The sequence below is a fragment of the Henckelia pumila genome, chromosome 4 (genome assembly GCF_033568475.1).
Source record: "Henckelia pumila isolate YLH828 chromosome 4, ASM3356847v2, whole genome shotgun sequence".
Taxonomy (NCBI): domain Eukaryota; kingdom Viridiplantae; phylum Streptophyta; class Magnoliopsida; order Lamiales; family Gesneriaceae; genus Henckelia; species Henckelia pumila.
Window position 1 is genome coordinate 30,555,106 of NC_133123.1, and position 22,066 is coordinate 30,577,171.

Here is a 22,066-nt window from a genome sequence, read left to right on the forward strand (position 1 = left end):
AGTAGTCAAATACAAGTCGAGCTCGAGTGGTATGATACTCGGGTTCGGCTCGGCTCGACTCGATTGTACCCGTACCTACAACCCCACTAAAAACCTTCAACTCACTCCACCTTTCACATTCAAAAAAAACTAATCTTTTATATACGAGAAGAACATGTGCATTTTTCACTAGTATATACAAATTTTTTTATTCTTCCTAAAACGAATATCCAAATTCAAAAACTCAATGGCCAAATCTAATCCAATTATCAAAAGGGTTGACTTCGTAGAAGCTCTCATTCCACACGAGTCAAAGACACATTGGCTCATGCGGAGGTTAAATCGAAGGATGTGCACGAGCGACAGGAACCTGAAGGATAGAGCAGCATGACCCAATCCCCATAGCATATCCCACAATATTTTAGCAGAGAATATGCTCCACACGAGGATCGAACCCGCAACGCTGAAGAATTCTCTTCTCACATCACCTCAGGCCTTACCAACTCGCATATGCCTCTGTGGGCAATCTAATCCAATTATCGGTCGCTCATTCAACGGTTTCTTCAGTTAATATTCACGCTAGAAAATAAAAAAATAAGTATCTTTCAACCGTTGCAAAAAAAAAAAAAAAAAACAAATAAGCAATCGATCCAATTGGGTTAATTATATCTGCATTGATTTCTTCATAAGTTTGTATATCTAAAAATAAAATCCAATTCCAAAAACTAAAATTTTTTAGCAGAATACATGGTGAAATATAATTCGACCAATGATAACTTGTTAAACGATTTTTCAGTTAATATGGCGCTTACCAGTACAAGAAATAAGAATCGGATAACTTTGTATCAGCGGTAGTAATAATAAGAAAAATAACCAATCACTCCAATCAGATTAATTCTATCTATACATTTTTTTTTGCGAGGTTTTGTATCTAAAAATATTATCCAAATTCAAAAACTAAAAAAAAAATTATTTTTCTTATTACTCGTAAATCTTTTTGATTTTTTAATAAAATCTTTTACTAGTTTAAATGTTTAATGTATTATATTTAACAAAAAAACAATATTTTTTATAAATCGAATCCATTCCGTTTCCATCTATAATATTGATTCACACTACGTTTCATAGGAGTTACTGTGCACTTAACTCTTTTTCACCATTGATGCTTATTTTTCAACCAACTCTAAAAATTTGCAAATGGTCAATTAGCCATATTAATTTATATGCAACTAGTCTACCAAAACCCATGTATATTTTAGTAAGTCAATTATCAAACCTAGCATGCTGCCACATATCTCCCCATGTAATCAAAAGTTCTCCACGTCTTAAAATAAATATTCAGCTCAATAAATATATTTTAATCAAATTTTAACTCGAACAATAATTTTTTTTAAAAAAATATATATATATGCAATACTTTGAAGAATTCAAATTAATTTTGTGTCACAATACAATGTGAGCGAAATAATTCAATGTGAGCGAAATGATGACAGTTGAATGATTATTAAATTATAGATAATAAGCTAGCTAAAGACAGTTACAAGTACAAAATGACAACTTGTAACCATCAAACAAAACTCTCCTCACAAATAATACCATATTTATTTAAATAAATAATGATTTGAATTATGTATTGATAAAAATAACATACTGTTTAAATACGTGAATATATTTTTTCAATCGTATTAAATTATGTAATAAAAGATTAAAGTATGACGGATTTATAGTAAGATGCATTTTCATTTTATATCGACATGCTTTTGTGCTGAATTAAGAAATGTTTTCTGTGAATATTGTCAATTTTTGAATAATAGGGGCATCAACACAAATCCCTCTACATATTTTAAATGTAAAGTGTACTTAATAATTTTATAATATGGATGATAATAAAAATATTGCGCAGCGTGAAATAATAAATGTGCCTATCCCTATTAAACAATTTATTACATTGGCCTCTCTAGCTTCTTTATTGTTTGTTTTCCGAAAATTGATTCATTTTAGCATTAGTATAGCATATACATTTATTAACCAACACGTTACATTATGGACGTGTTTTATAAAATAGCTAGCATTTTATAATTTGATTTGGCTTCCACATTCAGTTTGTGTGTCCGATTGTTTTTGTTTTTAATTCATGAAACACATTATAGCCATCCAATTATCTATACCACATTTTTTCTCCATTTTTCTATATAATGCATCGTATGTGTCATGATCCGATATGTATAATATACACCTGTATAAAAAAATATTTAAATATAATAATTGACTTTTGAAAGGCTTACGTGTACAAATGATCGTGATTAAGACATTAAATTTAGAGGGTTATATGATTAATTAGAAAATTCAATAATTGAATATCGAATTGTTCCCTAAGTTATGTAAAGCAACGTGTAAACACATATTGTTTGGTTCTAATCCTCGGTCAACTTGTGATAATCTTATCCTTTCTGCCTTTGACTGGATCAATATCAATTTTCTTATTTGGAGGATGGAACTCATGTTACCTTTTTATATATACAAGTGTCGTTTGGCAAGCAATTAATATATCTTTTATAAATATTTGCATGGATTTCGTACTTATAGTTAGAATACCTCATTAAGATGATCAAATTATCAAAATAAAAAAGGAGCAAATTTATTTTTACTATGACCAGCTTATAGTAAAAATATCATGACTATTTTACCTTTTATCCAAAAGAGGTGAATTATATGTCATTATTTTCAAAATAAATTATTTTTGTATATTTTTTTAATTAAAAGTGATATAGTCTAATAATTTTAAATTATAGATAAGATATGATTGAATTTAAAAATATGATTTCTAATGATTTTTTTATAATTCCAATAATATCCTTATTACATTGGATTAATATTTTTGCTACGATGTCCGTAAAGAACAAAATTGATTTCAAGATCAATGGAAAGCTGAAAACATATCAAATCCATAACGGATAACCCACTAAGGCTCGACCCCCTTGAAACGCGTAGCCCATGGTATCATGAGAAAGCCCAAGAAGATATCTGGAACCAAATCTGGATTATGTACATATCCGGCCCATATAAACCAGCCCATTTCGTCTCATTTTTCATTTAATTTAATTTTCAAACACTTCTTCTAGATAAAAGTATATAATTTTAAAAACTATATAAAAATAAATAAAAACTAATTAATGCTCACGTTTTGCTCGTACAACCGTCTCCATAAGACCATAACTCGAACCTAATTTTAGGTTGGCCATAATTAATCCGTAATCAAGGGCTCGAATTGCCTTCCCCTCGACGGGGTAAAATATACTAATCATGTCACTACATAATTACATAAAATATCAACTTGTGCATCATGTTGGTGAAATATTAGTAAAAAGTTATAATCATACATTATTCGACGCGATGAAATCCCACGTGCATAAATCGAAAAGGTCAAGATAGTCAAACCATATTTTCGGAGACTAAGCGTACTCTTTTGCAATCTCCAAGAGACACTGGCAAAGTTCTGGAGGAGTGGAGAGCATTGACATGTGATCTGCATTTTCAATTTCTTTCACTTCATCCACTGCAGAGTTTTCGATTAGCCAACGCTGGAAATTTACGGGAATAGCCTTATCCTGAGTGCACACAACGTAGACCTTCTTCACAGATCCAAACCCTTCATTTGAGAAAGGGCTCTTCTTCCACAAGTCTTCGCGAAACAAAGAGCTTGGCCTCAGCAACGCGTTTGCTAGCGCCACGTCCTGCGAAACAAGATGAGATACATACATCCGATGACTGATGCACGGAGTGATATTTTTTTTTGTTCATTAACTTTTCAAAATTTTGGTTTTGGTATAATAACTTTTAATTTTCGGTTCCAACGAATGACGTGACACCAGAAAATGCTATGTTGACATGTCAAGCTGCCACGTCAGTAATTAGATCAAAATAACCAAAAATAAAAAATCAGTGTCTTAAAACCAAACTTTGAGAAGTTAATAAACCAAAATCAAATGGATCAAAAAAAATATTTTTTCTTACAAAAAATATCGACAAAATGGAAAATCTTTTGAAACCAAAAGGACATGTAAGATAATAGACAAGGAAAGGGAATTGAAAGAGAACCTGCGGAGAACACAAGTGATAGAGCTTGAGGCTGACAAATTTGGGGCCGAACAACATTGATGTTAGAGGATCTTCGGGGGTACCAATGGGTAAGAGTTCTGTGTCTAGCCATTCTTCTGCCGGAGTTCCCTCACAATACTTCAAATTAAATTATTATAAAACAAAAGTACAAAAAAAAAAAAAAAGTTATGATTAAAAAAACAAGAACACGCATCGATTAAAAAAACAAGAACACGCATTGATTATTATTTTTTTAATAGTTTGCTACTTGCGCGAAAGTTGTATAAATTCACAATGGTTCAGTTCATATATTTCAAATAACTCTATCATCGTGCAATAATTCATTTTTGAGAAAGGGAAGTGTTCCCGAAACAACACGAAACCGTATCCCAAACCCGAAAATTAATGGTAAATGAGCTACAAGACATGACATAAATTAAATTTGTTTCACCCAATTAAGATGGTACCACGTACATGTGAGACTATTCGAACGTTTGTCGGTAAGCCATAAATGTAGGGACCCCGTACAAAATTTTAAAATATGGGAGGCCCACTAATTTAATTGATGAATCAGTAGATGTAGATGGGATGTAGTACTTGAAAAGTGACAAATTTTTAACTGGACTATGCCATATGCTTGATATGTGAGAAAAAATATTTTATTTTATTTATTTATTTATTTTATTTGTTGGTTTTCATTATTGGTGCAAGCGCAGCAAGGTGCGGAAAATGTGCAAAATTGTTACAATTTTAAATGTATCATAGATTATTTACAAATAAATTATTCAAATTTTAAATAAATTATCACGAAAGTTAGATCCTCCCTATATAGACAATGCCTTAACACACATCTAACGGCTGACATTTATCAATAAATGTGGGGTCCATTATTTTTTAATGGACCCCGCATGTATTGATAAATGATGATCCTTAGATCTATCATTGGTAATGTGTATAAAGGTAGGTTGAAATGAACCCATTTTAACAACAAAACCTCACAAAGTATTTGATTTTTTTTCCAGATATATCAGTACATCGAATACTTAGAGAGTATTTGCAATCACTAAAAAAAGTGATTATTAGCTTTTAGCTTAAAAAAATTATTTTTGAATGTTTCTTAAATCTAGATTATGTGTTAGCTTATGCTTAACTTAATTGAAATCCAAAAGCTAGTCATGTGGTGATTATGATTCTCCAAAAGTGATTCTAATAAGAAGGTCATTGTTAAAATCACTTTAATCACTTATTTATCAAACACTACCCAACTTTGATTTTTAGATTTTCACATATGTTTTCAAACACTACCAACTTTTGATTTTTCATAACTTTTTTATAATCTATAAATTAATATTTCTACAAAAGTACAATCTATTACAAACACTCCCTTAGTATAATATGTATTGGTCAATAAGAGGGTGAAGATCTGAACGAAACTAATAGTGACATTTATTAAGTAATGATCCTCATGAAAATCGTGCACGATATTTTATAATAAGTGTATTTGACTTATGCATACTTTATTTTAATAAAATTTTATGAAACTTCAATTATCGCTGGCTCCGTTTGTAGGATTATTATTAATCAATGTATATTTTATCTTATCTAATCCTACGTTATTTTCGTCATATTATTTATCCTTCTATTAATTATTCATTTTATATCAATCAAATCATTAATTATTTATCTTACATTAATCAAATCATCGAATTTAAATTACTATATTATCCCTTATAAATAATATTATTCATATTTTATTTATTATTAAAAAGGTAAAATGGTAATTTTGTATTTTTATATAAAATTCAAACAATCAAATCAAATAAACTATAATCTATCAATCAAATCAATTACTATATTCACTATCATTTTTTATTTATTTTTTATTATATTACATTACTTATCTACTAATATTCTGTTGCACGCTTTGTGTGCTCGTACATTTCGTTTTTAAAAAAAAAACAATAAATAATAAATTGTAAAATTAAAAAATAATAAAACAATAAATAATAAATTGTAAAATTAAAAAAATAATAAAAATATAATATTTTCCTAAACAAATATTCACAAAAAAAAATATACCTTATAAAGTGAATGTCATATCTGTAAATAAAATAATATCAAAGGGCATAAAATGAGTTTTTAATGGCTAGAAAAGAGGAAACTGTATAAAATGACTATTTTGCCCAATAATTATGGTTTTATTGAAAATTAAGTTAGGAGATAATGGTAATTTCAAATCAAGCTTCACCAATTAATTGAAAGTTTGTTAATTAGAGAGTCTCTACTTTAATAATATAATAAGATAATATTTATCTTATCATCCAAACCAAACTGAGCCTCAGTCTAATATCTTAATTGAAGTTTTATAAAATTATTAGACTAAGCGATAATTGAAGTTTCATAATTTTTTATTAAAATAAAGCATACATAAGTCAAATACAATTTATTATAAAAAAAAATCTTTATTGCCTATAAACAAGATGCGCGTGAAATAATTGTATCAGTAAAATTATTCAAACTTCCTTTCGAAAATTTCAATTTAATCTACAAATTTTCCCTAAATTAGAATTGAAATCGCCTATATCCTACATTATGTTAGATCATGTGATATTTTGTACAATTTAATACATTTGATAAAAAAACTCGTGCATTAAAAATGTCAAATCTCGTACCATAGATAATATCTGGTGGAGTGATTGCTGAAAAAGAAAAATCCACTAAGAGCCCGTTTGAATTCTGTAGTCATTTTTTAAAATAAGTGTTTTTTTAAGCTATAAATTTTGGCTTCTGAAAAGCCTTTTTTTGACTTAAAAAAGTGCTTTTTTAAGCACTTTTTTACTCATCCAAACACCTTATCAGCTGAAAAAGCACTTTTTTTTTAATTTTAAAAAAGTGCTTTTTTGGCCTGGCTTCTCATTCCAAACGGGGCCTAAGTATAATATCATCGGGGACCGCTTGTGTATTTTGCACCATTAAAAATTAAAAGGAAAAATAAGTTTTTTTGTCCAGTAACTTTACCTCCTTTGGGTTTTGGTCCATTAACTTTTATGATTTGGTTTTGGTACATTAACTTTGCATTTTTAGTGTTTTTTTATCCAACTGCATACGTATCAGCTTCTGATTGGTCCACGTCATCATTTTGGACCAATTAGAAGTTGACACGTATGCAGTTGAACCAAAAAACACTGAAAATGCAAAGTTAGTATACCAAAACCCACATTGGAAAAGTTAATGGAGCAAAACCAAAACATAGATAAATTAATGGACTAAAAAACTTATTTTCCCAAATTAAAACAAGGAACACAATTAAGCATACAACAAATTCAACTTGTAGATCGGCCTTTGTACGTGTATTCTTTTCAAATAAGATATAAATATATAAGTGTATTGGTGCATGTGATGCGTGCTTGTACATTATTTTTTATTAATGTGATATAAAAATTATCGAGATACTAAAATGCGATTTAAAATATTGAAATTTTAAAAAAATAGAGAAAGATCAATTTTGGTAAAACAAAAGATGATGTAGGAAAAGATTCTCTTTATATAAGGAAATATATATATAGGGGAAGATATACGTTATTTTTGAAATTATAAAAAAATTATCAATCTAATGAAAATTAAACGTAACATTTTATAAAAAAAAAAATACCTGATCGAGCACATAGGATGGACCATGTTTAGTATCAGGCATGAAGGCAGCCAAGAAAACAGCCACACCGATCTTGTGAGGGTACTTGTCCATTGCAAGGCCTAAGTTCAATCCGCCGAGGCTATGTCCGACTAAAACCACCTTCTCGTGTGGCGGGATCGAATCCAAGACCTCCAACAAAGGCGCCGTGTAGTCGGCAAGTGTTCGGACATCGTTCAAGCTTTTCCGGTCGATGCCCGAGGCAGACAGGTCTAGGACCGTGACATGGTGGCCGGAGGCCTCGAGTAGGGGCTTGAGTTTGTACCAACACCAAGCACCGTGGCATGCGCCGTGAACTAGAACAATGAGCGCCCTTTGCCTCGAGACTTCCATTATAAATGGTTTTTAGATTATTTTGATTTTAATTTGTTGAGTGGGGAAAATGGGATATGGTGCATGTCTTTATAGAGAGGCTAAGACCTACGTACGTCGTACATAGGGGGAAAAGGATGTATGAATGTTAGATTTTCGCGAATTAATTTAATTTTGAGGGACAAATATATTATTTGGATCATACACATGAAAAATTATTATTTTTTATGTCAAAAATCTTACTTTTAATTGTAAAAATGCATAAGATTGACCATTTTCAAAGATAAAAATCCGTGAGACGGTCACGCACAAAACTTACTTTTGTTAATATTATTATTATTTTGAGTTGGGAGAGATTGCTATCGTTGAATCTTGAACATGACATATTTAGTTCCAAACTTGAGATTGTGTTAAATGAGCTATAAGTTATCGACCTATTTATTTCTATTATTAAATCAACTTAAATGATGAAGTTTAAATTCGAATTCAAGCAAATGACCAATAATTGACTCGATTTATTAGAAAGAAGAAGATGCAATTTCCGTGGGTCATGATAAAATAGATTAGGCAAACAGGGAGGGAGCCCGGGGGGCCATCGGCTTCCTTGACTTTGTTCATTCTCTTGTATATTAGTCTTCATATCTTGTCGCGTGGGATCGAATCCATTTCAGACTCGTAATGTGTTCGAATGAGCCTGAAGCGAATAATAAAAATGTGTTCTTTTGTTGAAGTTAATAACGGGGAATGATGACATTTTTCAATCACCAACTCTAATTAATGTTTTTCCTTTTGTTCTGCTACTTCTTGACTTCTAGTCTTTAACTAAAATATTTGTTAATATCATCAACTTGACTTTGAACCAAGCTTGTGAGTTGTGTCGTGAATTTGTGTTCAAGCAGTGCAAGTGAAAAAAAAATATCATGTTGAAGGGTTTAAAAATCAAGGGTTAAAATGAAAAAAAAAGAAGTTTTTAAAAATTAACTTTGTACTGATTTGGGTATAAAAAATAAATGTTTGTATTCGATTTAGCTTTTCGTAAAGCCAATGTATATTGTGTTAGAAATGAGACTAGGACCTAAAACTCACCTCAAAAACTAGGTCAAGAGGTGAGGATTGCCCTTATCTATATTAAGGGCTATCCCCCACACGCCCAGGAATAAACATCTGGAGCGTGAAAATATTAATGGGTGACCTAACTATAAGCAGCCCAATTATGGGCGGTCCAACACACACGGAGGGTTTGGGCTCTGATACCATGTTAGAAATGAGATTAGAACCTAACTCACCTCAAAAGCTAGCTCAAGAGGTGAGGATTGCCCTTGTCTATATTAAGGGCTCTCAGTACTCTATCATACCAACGTGGGACAATATTCAACATATTGAGCTTTCTTAGAAAATAAGTGTTTTAAAAATTAAATGGGTATTGGATTGTGCTTTTTTAAAAGCATATGTAATTATTTTTTGTTTGGATATTTTTTACTTCATGGACTACCGACAATACATATATAATTAGCAAAAAAAAAAAAAAAAAAATAATAATAAAAAAATGGATACCTATCTAAGTCGGACCCTGAGGCAGCTGATTCTCTAATCTCATAGGAGGTTTGGCCCCGAGTGTGGTGTGGTTGGAGTGTATTTAGATGATGCTCAAGCTTTTCTAATCGATGCCGGAGGGCCGATCGATAGTTCCAGCCTTCCAGGGCCATCAAGATGATGGTCGATAGCCTCGATTAGAGGTTTAAGTTTGTATCACATTCAACACCAAGTACCGTTGACTCGAAGTCTCGAACAATACGTGCTCTTTGCCTTTTGACTTCCATTGGTTTTGAGTTTAGTTATTTGATTTTGTTTGAATGAGAATATGCTATCTAAGAATATCACTTTAACGGTAGATATAATGTTTTAATGATTTATCACATCAATCCTATAATATTAATCATTTTCATATATATATTAAAATATTTTAAATTCATGATTTTGGATATTACCTTTAAAATAAGATGTTCTTTACCAATATGAACATGCATGATTGCCATCTACGCCACCAATGGCTATACTTGGGTTCTAGGCTTCTAGCACTAGTAACTAGCTGTAGTACTATTTTTGCTATATATTATTGAAATGAACTTTAGTTAATTTCAATCCGAATTCAAGCAAAGGACCAATAATAGGTCACTAATATTATTTTTTTAAAAAAAGAATTTCCAGCGTCATTAATCATTCATAATTGGAAAGGACCAATAATAGATCACTAATATTATTATTATTTAAAAAAAAAAAACTTCCAGCGTCATAATCATTAATAACTAATTTGACCAATAAAATAATTAGGCAAAGGTACGCGCGAAGAAAATAGCTAGCGTTTTATAAATGAAAAACAGGTTCATTATATATTTTACATTTGTGAAATTACGAGATTGTTAAAATTATGATCTCATGAATATTAATTTTATGTATTTTTAAATCTTGAATACTCATCTATTTTTGAAAACACATATGGGAGAGAGAGCGTTTAATTTACCGAAGATTTGATAACATGGAGATAGGGGTGATCACGGTGCGGTTTGGCGGTTTTTTTAGAAGAAATTAAAACCAAATTGCCAATTGCGGTTCGGTTATATTTTTTTTTCTTGCGGTTTTATATGTAAAATTGTTTTGGCGATTTTTTGCGGTTGCGGTCGGTTTGCGGTTTTTTTATTAAGTCTCGAACCCTTCATATAGTCTTTTTATTTAACCATGCAACCATAACAAATGAACACTAAACATAGTATTTCTTTAAAACAGAAATACAAATTTAGTTCTAAACATCTCAACCATTTGTCACTTTCAAACTTTAATCACTAGACATATGATCTTGCTCTAAAACTCCTTCATCTACTAAAGAAAAGAATCAAAACCTTCAACTGTATAAGTAATAAAAATATAAGCATAATTAAAGTAAAACAATAATGCCTATTGTCTAATAACAATAAATTTAAGAAATTTTACCTATTGTTTTTCGTGTGCAAAGAATGATTGCTATATGTTTAATTCTAGTAAATATAAAATATTTGCAATATATTTCTCAATCCTCACGCTAAGTAAAACCTTAAATAAATAAAATTATATACCATGGTTCGGGGCGGTTCGGTTTTACCAAAATATTATAACCTTTCGGTTCTTTGTTTTTTTTAAAATCGCGGTTATTTTAAAAAAATGAGATACAACGGTTTGGGACGGTTCGGGCGGTTTTTGAAAAAACTTGATCACCCCTACATGGAGATATAATTGATCTTTTTTTTTTCGCATATTATATTATGACAATTTTTTTTAATAACTTCCGAAATTTTATAGAATAATTTATGTAATTAACCTAGAGTTGACAGGAGTTCGATAGATCCACAGTTCATTGTTCACATGGTGTGATACTCCAAGAGAAGGTACTCCAATAAATTCCTGGTCGGGTTCCGGAACAAGCTTCTACGAAATATTTAATTTTATATAATAAATTAGTGTGCCAAAATAATGTTTTGAAAAAAAAAATTTAAAATATTATAAAAATATCGATATAGTAATTGATACGTGCACATAAAATAATAAATATTATCGATAAAAAATAATAACTATTACGATATTGGCATATACATGATTTTAATAAAAAAGAATTATAAAAAAATCTTAATTCACAATAATAAAAATATGGTTTTAAAATAAATTGCCTAAAAATTAAAACACAAGGTAAAATGCCAAAATTTTTAATACTTCATTCGTAACATCTTTTGCAACAATCAGATTTGAAAAAACTAAAAATAAATAAACGATGTAAAATACTTTTAAGGAAAAATGGTTTATTTGGTCCTGTATATTTGTCACTTTACGATTTCAGTCCTTTATATTTTCAGATTTCATTTTTAGTCCGCTATCTTTATTTTTTGGCAATTTTAGTTCTTTTTCTGACATGGCGCTGACGTGACACCAATTCAACGCTGACGTGGAGCTGACGTGTACAGTGCCACGTAAACATTTTCGAGTAAAAAGGATCGAAATTGCCAAAAATCGGAACATGCAAGACTAAAATTGAAATATAAAAAAATAGATGACCAAAATTGCAAAGTGACAAACATACTAGACCAAATTTACAGTTTTCCCTACTTTTAATCCAAATTAGAACTATAAAAACTATGGTAACTAAAATTATATATTATCAAAATTTATGAACTTATTTATCATGGTTAATAGTTTTCAAGGCAAGTTCGTTTTATTTTCACCACCTAAACATAATTTTTTGCTAACTCCAGTAGACACTGACAAAGTTGTTGAGGCTTGGAGAGCATTGCCATGTGATCTGCGCTCGCAATTTCTTTTACTTCGTCAACTCCAAACTTTTCAATTTGCCAGCGTTGAAAATTTACGGAAATAGCCTTGTCCTCGGGGCACACAACGTACGCCCTCTTCACAGATCCAAACCCTTCATTTGAGAAAGGGTCCCTTTTTGACAAATCTTCTAGAAACAACGAGCCTGGCCTAAGCAACATATTTGCTAACGCCACATCCTGCCAATTATATCGAGTCATGAATTGATCCAATTTTAGTTAAAATTAGCTGGCAATCCAAATCGATTTGGTTTTGGGTTAACTCAATCAATTATTTTTATTTTATTGTTTTTTTAATTAAAAATAAAAAATAATGAATATGTGATAAAAAAAAACTTATGATTTATATGAATGTATGTATGTAAATATGAAATTTCAGTTTTAAGTATACAAATTTATATAACTTGTTCATAGATAATAAGAAAAATGAAAATAATTAAGCATTAAGCATTTTCAATTTGTACGTTATTAAATAATATGAACATATTGGTTACCTAAATATAAGCAGCGTGACTACCAATAGGGTTTCATTAGGTTAAATATTTTTTTATTAGACTTTAACTGTTTGAACAGTCAGACGTAGGGTTTTATTAGGTTGGATATATATATATATATATAATAATAATAATAATAATAATAATAATAATAATAATAATAATAATAATAATTTGTACTTGACTTGAACTAATATTTTTGGTTTTCCACCGACAATCGACAATCTTGATGCAATATCAAAATATATAGTTTAATTTATCACACATAATTTATGTGGATCAATTGATTTGCAAACGATTGCCTTCAATTCGAAAATTTACTCATTACACTCATGGAGAGTAGCGGCTATAATATGTGGACTTCCCATTGTGAAAAAAAGGTAGTCATTCTACAATGCTTTGTATGGAATGAAAAGAGGCGAAGGGCATTAAAAAGTCATGATATCTTGCTTGACAAAATGATTTGTAATATGATTTATTGAATGAATAATAATAGAATATTAATTTTGACATGATTTATTTATTAACCCAATAAATGTCAATATAATTGAAGATGTCAAAACAAGATAAGTCCACTAATCATCACATAAAATAAGTGAATTGAGTTAATAATAGCACGTCCTGCCAAAATGATGGGACGACCCGTTCCACTCATAAAATAGCTAAATGGACTGAATTGGTAATTTCTTGATACTCCAAAATAGAGGGTTGAACCACACTACTAGTCCGTTTTGATATGTATGAATGCAACACATGGTGTGACTGGTAATTTTTTTTTTTAACGGTTAACATATTGCAATCACAAATAGTTCAATTATATCATCAAATAACCAATGTGCGATTCATAATTTCATGTTATAAGAAAAAGGAAATTAACAAAATTTGAAAATTTTCATGGAACCGAAAAAGCTGAACATACATTATAAACAACAAGAATATGAGAAGAGATAACCTGTGGGGAGCATAATTGATAGAGTTTGAGGCTGATAAATTTGGGGCCGAACGATATGGCTGTTAGAGGATCTTCAGGACTACCAATTGGCGAGAATTTTGTATCTAACCATTCTTCTGCTGGAGTTTGCTCGCAATACTTCAAATTTTCAAAACAAAATTGTACTAAATATAAGAAGAATGATCAAAATGATTATTATTATTTAGTTGGACAAATGTAATTAATCAGCAACATGTGTCGGTTTGTTGTATATACATATATTTTTGGTCAAGTACAGTTTATCAGTCCACTAGTTTATGCTCATTTCGATTTAGAACTGTTTTTTTTTTGATGTGATATCGAAAAATGATAATAATAAAATCAATACTGCAACGTCAGTGTGAATTTGTTTTTTGAAGTTGTTATAAGAATTACCTGGTCAAGCACATAGGAAGGCACCTGTTTAGTACCAGGCATGGAGGCTGCCAAGAAAACAGCCACGCTAATCTTGTGGGGGTACTTGTCCATCGCAACGGCAATGTTCAATCCACCGAGGCTATGTCCGACTAAGACCACCTTCTCGTCTCGCGGGATCGAAGCCATGAATTCCAACAAGGGAGTTGTATAGTCGTCGAGTGTTCGGACGTCGTCCAGGCGTCTAGGGTCGGCGCCAGAGGCCGACATGTCTAGGGCCGTGACATTGTGGCCATAAGCCTCGAGCAGCGGCTTGAGTTTGTACCAACACCAAGCGCCGTGGCATACGCCGTGGACTAGAACAATATGTGCCCTTCGCCTAATTGTGACTTCCATTATATATTTTTGCTTAATTTGATTTTGAGTTTTTTGTTTGCTTGGGGAATCTGTGTTGGTGCATGCCTTTATATAGACGCTCGTACGCAGAAAGATATAATCATCTTACCACTGTATCTAAATGTGAAAGTTTGTTTTCACACGTGGGTTAAATGTTAATTAACCACGTTTCATATGTTTTCATAAATATATATTATTAGATACATTCTCAGACAATGTGAGTGGGATCTTATTCCTCGGGAAACAGATACAACAATGGGTCTAAAAAGTGGTTAGGCTCTTGGCGAAATGAACTTAAAAGATAAATTCTAATTAGGGTTGGTATATCGCACTAAAATATTGAATTTTCGGGATACGAGATATCGTACTCAAATTTTTTCGATATATAAACATTTTTTCGGTATACATAATTTTTTTTCGATATATATACCGTATCAATATGGTTTTTTTCTAAATCAAAATTTTAGAATTTTAGTATCGTTACAAGTATGAATTTTTTTCATACCGATATTTTTGATATGATATATTGAAAACCCATCCTTAATCTTTACTATTTTATTAAGTGTGCGGTAGCCTATTCTAACTGTTTTTGGTGTTATGATCTGTTTTCTCCAAATTTTTACTTTTGTACCCCTACACTCTCCCCTTTACTATTTTATAAGTGTGTGTAGCCTATTCTAACTGTTTTTGGTGTCATAGTCCGTTTTCTCCAATTTTTTACTTTTGTACACCTACACTCTCCCTCAAACTCACTTATCTCACACTTCCTCTCAACTGTTCGCATAATCTATTCTTTTATCATATCTCTTTCCATCAATTTAAAGCCGAATTTCATTCACGATTAATTTTTTTTTTTATTTGAAAAAAAAATAACAAGAAAATTAAAATTAACAAATTATTCTTTATACAATATATTATATTTGTATATAATATTTTATATATGCAACGTGTATGCTCCGTCGCTGGTTTTAATAAAAGAATAGACCAATAATAGACTCGTGTGAAAATGAAATTTCAAAAAAAAAAAGAAAATATAGGGATTAAATGATTATTATATAGAATAGAAATATGCAAACGTGGGCGATGAAAACAGCGTTACTGAAGAATTTGGGTTTGACTTTCTTGTAAGAAAATAATTTAAAAAATAGACTTGATTCCACGTGGGTATTACGTACTCGATAAATCGAAAGCTTGAGACTTTTTATCGATCCAATTTCGTGAAATTTACAAAGATATTCTCGCCCACTTTTCATAATTAAGAAATGTGCACTTACCTAAAACGATTACAGCAAAAATATTCACATCAGTATTTATACATACAAGAATATAATATAATTATATAAAAGAATTCTGCTGATTTTGTGACATCGATTAAAATCTTTAAAAAAAATCTCGCCCACTTTTTAAAATTCAGAAATTCGCACGGCATCTCTACGCAATAAAATACTAACGTTCATTGCATGCGATACGTTCATATACATAAAATTTTTATATTATTTTTATAACTCACGTGATGAATTAGATCATATATATTCAAAGTTTTATAAGTAATAATTATCTAATCTAAAAATTTTAAAATACAAACGAAGATGACGAGTGTCATTTTAATAAATAAGATAAAAATCTAATGGCTAAAAAAAGAGGTGATCATTTAAAATGACTAAATTTTCTAATAATTTTGGTTTTATTAGGAATTAAGTTAGGATATAATAATAATTTCATCTCAAGTTTCACCATTTAATTAAAAGTTGGTTAATTAAATATTATTTACTACAATAATATAGTAAGATATAATCACATCATTATATTTATAAGAATTATAATCTATCCAAATTAATTATTAATTATAACAAAATAATCACAAATATATTTTAATATAATTATTCATAGTTTTATATAGAAAAAATAAATGAACTCTAATAATTACTACCAACCAAAAACGAGTTATACTTCAGCTGTCAAAAAAAAAAAAAAGAGTTATATTATCGTTATCTTTTAATGTGATAATTTTATTCCGAGTTAGTATATGTTACATCGATAATATTTTTCTCTTTATTTCAATATCATTAGATCACGTGAGATCCTTATATGCACTACAAAAATAAAAACTATAGCAACGGCTATATATGTCTTTAAGAGCGTTCTCAGACCGCTCTAGTAGATTTTCCATCGGTTCAGCAAACGCTCTTGATGTAAACGATGATAGATCCAATTGTTATAATTTGACCATATCACGAAGAGTTGAATAATCTTCTACTCCACGGTTCACAGTTTAGAGTGACGATGTCTAAAACGATTGCAATAGGAATAGAAGGTCAACACAATTACACAAATTAGCAACGTGATTTGTATTGGCCGTTGATAATTAATAGCGATAATTTTTTTTGACATAATATTAATTTTTTTAAAAAAGGATAATTAAGTGGTCTTTTTGGAAAATTGATGAATAAAAAAACAAAGTTGTATGTACCTGTTTATTTTTTCCGAGTTAATGAGATCCTACCTTTAGGTTACGTTTACTTAGTGAGAAGAGATTACATGTGGATAAATCATATTAGGACTATTAACATAATTTTGAAGAATGTGTAATAATGATGGATAAACAATAACATGTTTACTATGAGTTATTAATTTTGGGATTGAAATAATGATTGAGGGACGAATTACAGTTTTACCCTCCACTTATGTTAAATAATCTTATTTTTAATTTGTATTCATATAATTTGGATTGAATTATTTTTTTAACATTGTAAATTATTATTGATTTAAATGTGAGTCATTTTCACGCATCAAAATCATTGAGTATACAAATATGTATTGTTTTAAAATAGATAAATTCATAAATGTTGGTCCCAGGTGCGGCATTACGAGATAGAAACTATGGAAATTGAAGAATAAATAGACACCAAGATTTACGTGGAAAACCCCTAAAAAATATTAGGGTAAAAACCACGGGCAATACCAAAAGATTCCACTATAATATTTGAAGAATTACAACCTCTCTCTATGTTTCCAAAGAGATACTCACTCTTATACAGGAGAAAACCTATCTCATAAATATATATAGAAATAAATAAGGGAGATGAAGAACTCAAGATCAGAAGAAAGAAACTTGAGATGGGATAATCTCTTCTGAAGGAAGAGGCACCTATTTATAGGTGCAGACTCTCGTCTGAACGCATGAAACCGCGTGCTATTATTCTCACCAATGAAATGCCAACTTTCCAACTTCCAACAGCTTATTAAATGAGCATGACTTTGAATGTTCAACTCTGACAATAAAGTGAGTTAAAGAGAGAGTGAGAAATTGAGATAGAAACAAAGGAATTAAAGGAGGGTAGATTATTATTTCTGTGGAATTTTTTTCACAAATATTGTTCAGGATATGTTATATCTAATGTAATTAAAGGTGCGATGTCACATGAAATCATGGTTGAATTGTTGGAGAACGGTGATCAGATCAATCAGAATTGATACCCGGTGCAACGGAAGTTTAAAATTTTTATATGGAACGATTCCATATCAGGGGTGTCAAAACTTTACGATTAAATTGTGCGTGTAAAAATTAAATAACAATTAAATTTTTACCTTGAAATCTCAAAACGAGATTATGGACACCAACAGATTGCTCTGCTCTTGTTGTATATCCCAGGAACTGATGGACGAACAATTCTTCAATCAGGTCCACGAACAGAAGTTTAATCCCTCTGATAGATTGCACTAGAAAATCTATCAGAAGTTTCTACGAAGAGAATTAACGAATTTGATCCGTTAAACCAGACTGCAAATTCAAAATTCACAAGCTGGATTTTTCCGAGCAGATAGGGAGGGGGCGGCGGCCACAGTAGGGAAAAACTAGGGTTTTCGAAAATATTTTGTGACCTCTGTTATATAATTTCTGTACTGCAATAACTTATTTATAATGTGGGATGCTAACAGCTTAGGGCCCATTAGTCATAAGTTCAAGCCTGACAAGCAAAGCCCGCATGTTCAGAAATTAATATAAAATTTATCGTGACTCAGATTGATAAACCAATTTCACCAATGTGCACAGAAACCATTTCTGCATCTTTTAGAGTCAAGATAAATTTTCTGAATCCGAATTCAGTGATTTCCAAAAATGCCCATCCCTATGTCATTTTAGGAAATCTTACTCCTCTACTCTTAAATAAGAAGTCCCACTTCTTTGTTCATTAAATTTAACACTTTAAATTTAACTATCTCAACGGGGATTAAAAATCCATTACTTGTGTGACCCTCAATGGTTAAGGGATACAGCTAGCCGTGGGCTCACAACTCCTTGTGACTCGGAACAACAATTTCCGACTTGCCCATCGAATCATGGTAAGAGCGCCTAGCAACATCGCCCCATGATTCCCTAGGTATCACTGATAGTGCCTGCAAGAACCAATAGATTTTGGTTAGCGTACAGTACGGTCCCTTCATCCATATATCCCGATCGAATCAACAACCATTGGTAAATCGAGAGTCGTTCGAGATTCGATAACTATGCAATACATCTTGAAGATCAAATAGTGACATCGCATGTGTTACTAAGAAACCATTTCTTAAAACACATCATGTACTCTGGCCAGAGATTCGTCACACTAATATCTCCTCAGATTGCATAGGATATCCACACTAGCAAGTATGTGGTGAATCCTTGACAACAAAGCATCGACTCCTATATGTGTCGTAACTGTACCCAATCCCGACACCTGATAACCCCAATGGAGTCGGTAAACGAGTCAAAGTACAGTACTAGCATATAGAGTCTCAATGATGTTTCAAGTAGTAAGGACTAATGGTCTACAACCAAAACCGCGGACTTTATCCACTCGATAAGTGATAACCACTTGGAAAGTCCGGATAGGGTAGTTCGATCATTCATCGTATGAATATCCATTTGCATGCTTTGAACATCTCTATGTTCCATACCAATGAAACGTGGTACTCGGCATCGCAAATGCTAGTCTTAATCTCGAGCGATCCTTATCCTTATTAACGGACGGCTCAATCGACTAGGAACTGTTTAGAATATACAGTGACTATAAGATGTGTTTCATGATAGCCTTCCCCATGTGCTACCACATCTTACATACACTATAGTATATTCAAGGTCTTCATCTAAACATCTTATAGTATGTCACAACATAATAATATGATAAAAGATAAAGTAAATGCCATTATAAAAGTGTAAATTATATTAAACAAAAGATTGTTTATACATAGAGTCATCAAAGCCCTTAAGCCACAAGTTGGCTCAACGGGCACCCACTCTTTCATGAATGACGGGCCTTAATATTTGAGTTTTTTTGTAAGTAAACAATGAATGATATTGAATTAACATGATCATCATATTGTTATTAAGCCATGTAAACATATAACCTTAGGGTATTTTTCAAATAATGGATCAAATGATCTATATTTTAACACATAAGCGTAACTAATGTTGGAAAGGTGACGTGACAAATCATTGATTTATTATATTGACAATTAAAATAATACTCGTAAAGTAGGTTGAACTCAACTATTTTTTCCCCAATGAAAAAGTTATATGTTTGGTCTTAAATGTATTGCATTTATCGTTATTTTAAGAAAAACAACATTCTTTTTTCGGTAATTTATATATTTTTATTTTTTGTCATGTTATTTGTTAATTCTTAGTTTTCGTCTAAGCAACACCAGAATTCAAGTGAAAAAGTATCAAAATTGAACAAATATGCAAACTATTGAACTGAAATTGTGAATTGATCGTTAAAGTAAAAAAAAAAAAAAAAAATTTCTGTCCCCATCATTTTAACTACGGTTTCTTTAAGAGTTAAAGTTATATTTAAAAAAATAGATATATGATTTTGCGCTTAAGTTTCGATTAAATAGAGATTTGAACTAATCGAATAAGACAAAAATTTTAAAGCTCAAAGATATATTCAAATTTGAGTACGATTTGGTCACTTGAATATCAAAAATTTTAATATTCTTTGCTTAATTTCGGGCCGAATCAAGATTTGCCTTGAGTTCGATTCAAAATATTTTAACATGAATAATATTCGAGATGGTCGAAAATAAATATTTGAAATATATTTTATTAAATATAATTATATATAGTACAGTAATAAGCAAATTAAATTATTGGATAAAATAATAATTTTAGTTAGAGCTTGAGCTCAAAAAAATTTCAAACACATTAAACTTCGGCTCGAATTCAAATCTCGAAATATATTTTATTAAATATGCAATTATATTACATCAATAAAAAACCATCCAACGATGAAATTTGAGCTTGTGCTAAAGTAAAAAAAAATTCAAACATGTTTGAATTCCAATTCAATCCGAATCTAATATTACTTGGTGGAATCTAATATTACTTGGTGCGACTTTAAAAAAATCTATGTAATGGATTGATCGCCGTCCATGGGAAGAAGCCGCCAACTTGGAAATTGGAATTGTACAGTGGAAAAAGCATTCACTAACACGTAATTTCTTCCCACGGCCATTAATCGATATTACTATCCTATTAAGGTAGTATTTACAACCTCTAAAAATAAATGATTATGAAGATTTTCTTCACAAATTAATGAAGAGAATATCCATAATCACTTATTTTTAGAGGTTGCAAACACTATCTAAGAATTGTCTTTGAGTTTTCATTAATTGTCATGAAAGTATGCTAATTGCTAGGTGAGATTGATGTGTACGTATTAAATTGAAAATCCAGGCGATAGAATTCGTGTATGTTAGACAAACCGATCCAAATTATAATATATCTTGCCCAATTTTGCGTTTTTTTCGTCATATTATTTATCCATCTATTAATTATTAATTTTACAACAATCAAATTATTAATTATTTTTCTTACACCAATCAAATCATTAAATTTAAATTAGTATATTATCTTTCTATAAATAATATTATTCATATTTTATTTATTGTTAAAAGGACAAAATGATATCATTTTTATATAAAATTTAATCTGTCAAATCAAATAAACTATAATCTATCAATCAAATCAAATATTATTTTAACCATTATTATTTATTATATTATACTACTTATCTATGTATTATTTATCATATTACTCGAATCAAACGGTACCACTTAGTGGCTTATGATGCCGTCAAAAAATAATAATATTATCCAAAGCTAAAAAAAATCTGGATAGCCACCAGTTAACATTAATTTGATTAATGATCACGAACATAAACTTCGTGAGTCATTATGAATTTTTCAAAACAAAGTGATCATAGCTAGGTGTCAATATATTCCAACGCTCAACTCACTAGTTGCCAAATTTAAATTTTCCAAAGAAGTAGAGCACTTTAATTAGTGCATATATACCTCGAAAATGTGTGAACATGACTTATTTGTAAATTTTCGCAGAGCTTCATATGGACTTGGA

The 22,066-nt window shown here is 30.5% G+C and overlaps 2 protein-coding genes across 2 annotated transcripts; both read right to left on the reverse strand.

Annotated features, from left to right (window-relative positions):
* Positions 1-3,171: 3,171 nt before the first annotated feature.
* LOC140863995 (salicylic acid-binding protein 2-like) lies at positions 3,172-8,193 on the reverse strand. The gene is made up of 3 exons (XM_073267850.1): positions 7,730-8,193; positions 4,078-4,215; positions 3,172-3,713 (listed from the first exon to the last, which is right to left on the reverse strand). Exons 1-3 carry the CDS (start codon positions 8,099-8,101, stop codon positions 3,432-3,434), a joined length of 792 nt encoding a protein of 263 aa, XP_073123951.1. The 5' UTR covers positions 8,102-8,193; the 3' UTR covers positions 3,172-3,431.
* Positions 8,194-12,117: 3,924 nt separating this feature from the next.
* LOC140865123 (salicylic acid-binding protein 2-like) lies at positions 12,118-14,696 on the reverse strand. Its single transcript, XM_073269639.1, has 3 exons — positions 14,293-14,696; positions 13,879-14,016; positions 12,118-12,612 (listed from the first exon to the last, which is right to left on the reverse strand). The coding sequence occupies exons 1-3, from the start codon at positions 14,665-14,667 to the stop codon at positions 12,331-12,333; spliced, it is 795 nt and encodes a 264-aa protein (XP_073125740.1). The 5' UTR covers positions 14,668-14,696; the 3' UTR covers positions 12,118-12,330.
* Between the last annotated feature and the right edge of the window lie 7,370 nt (positions 14,697-22,066).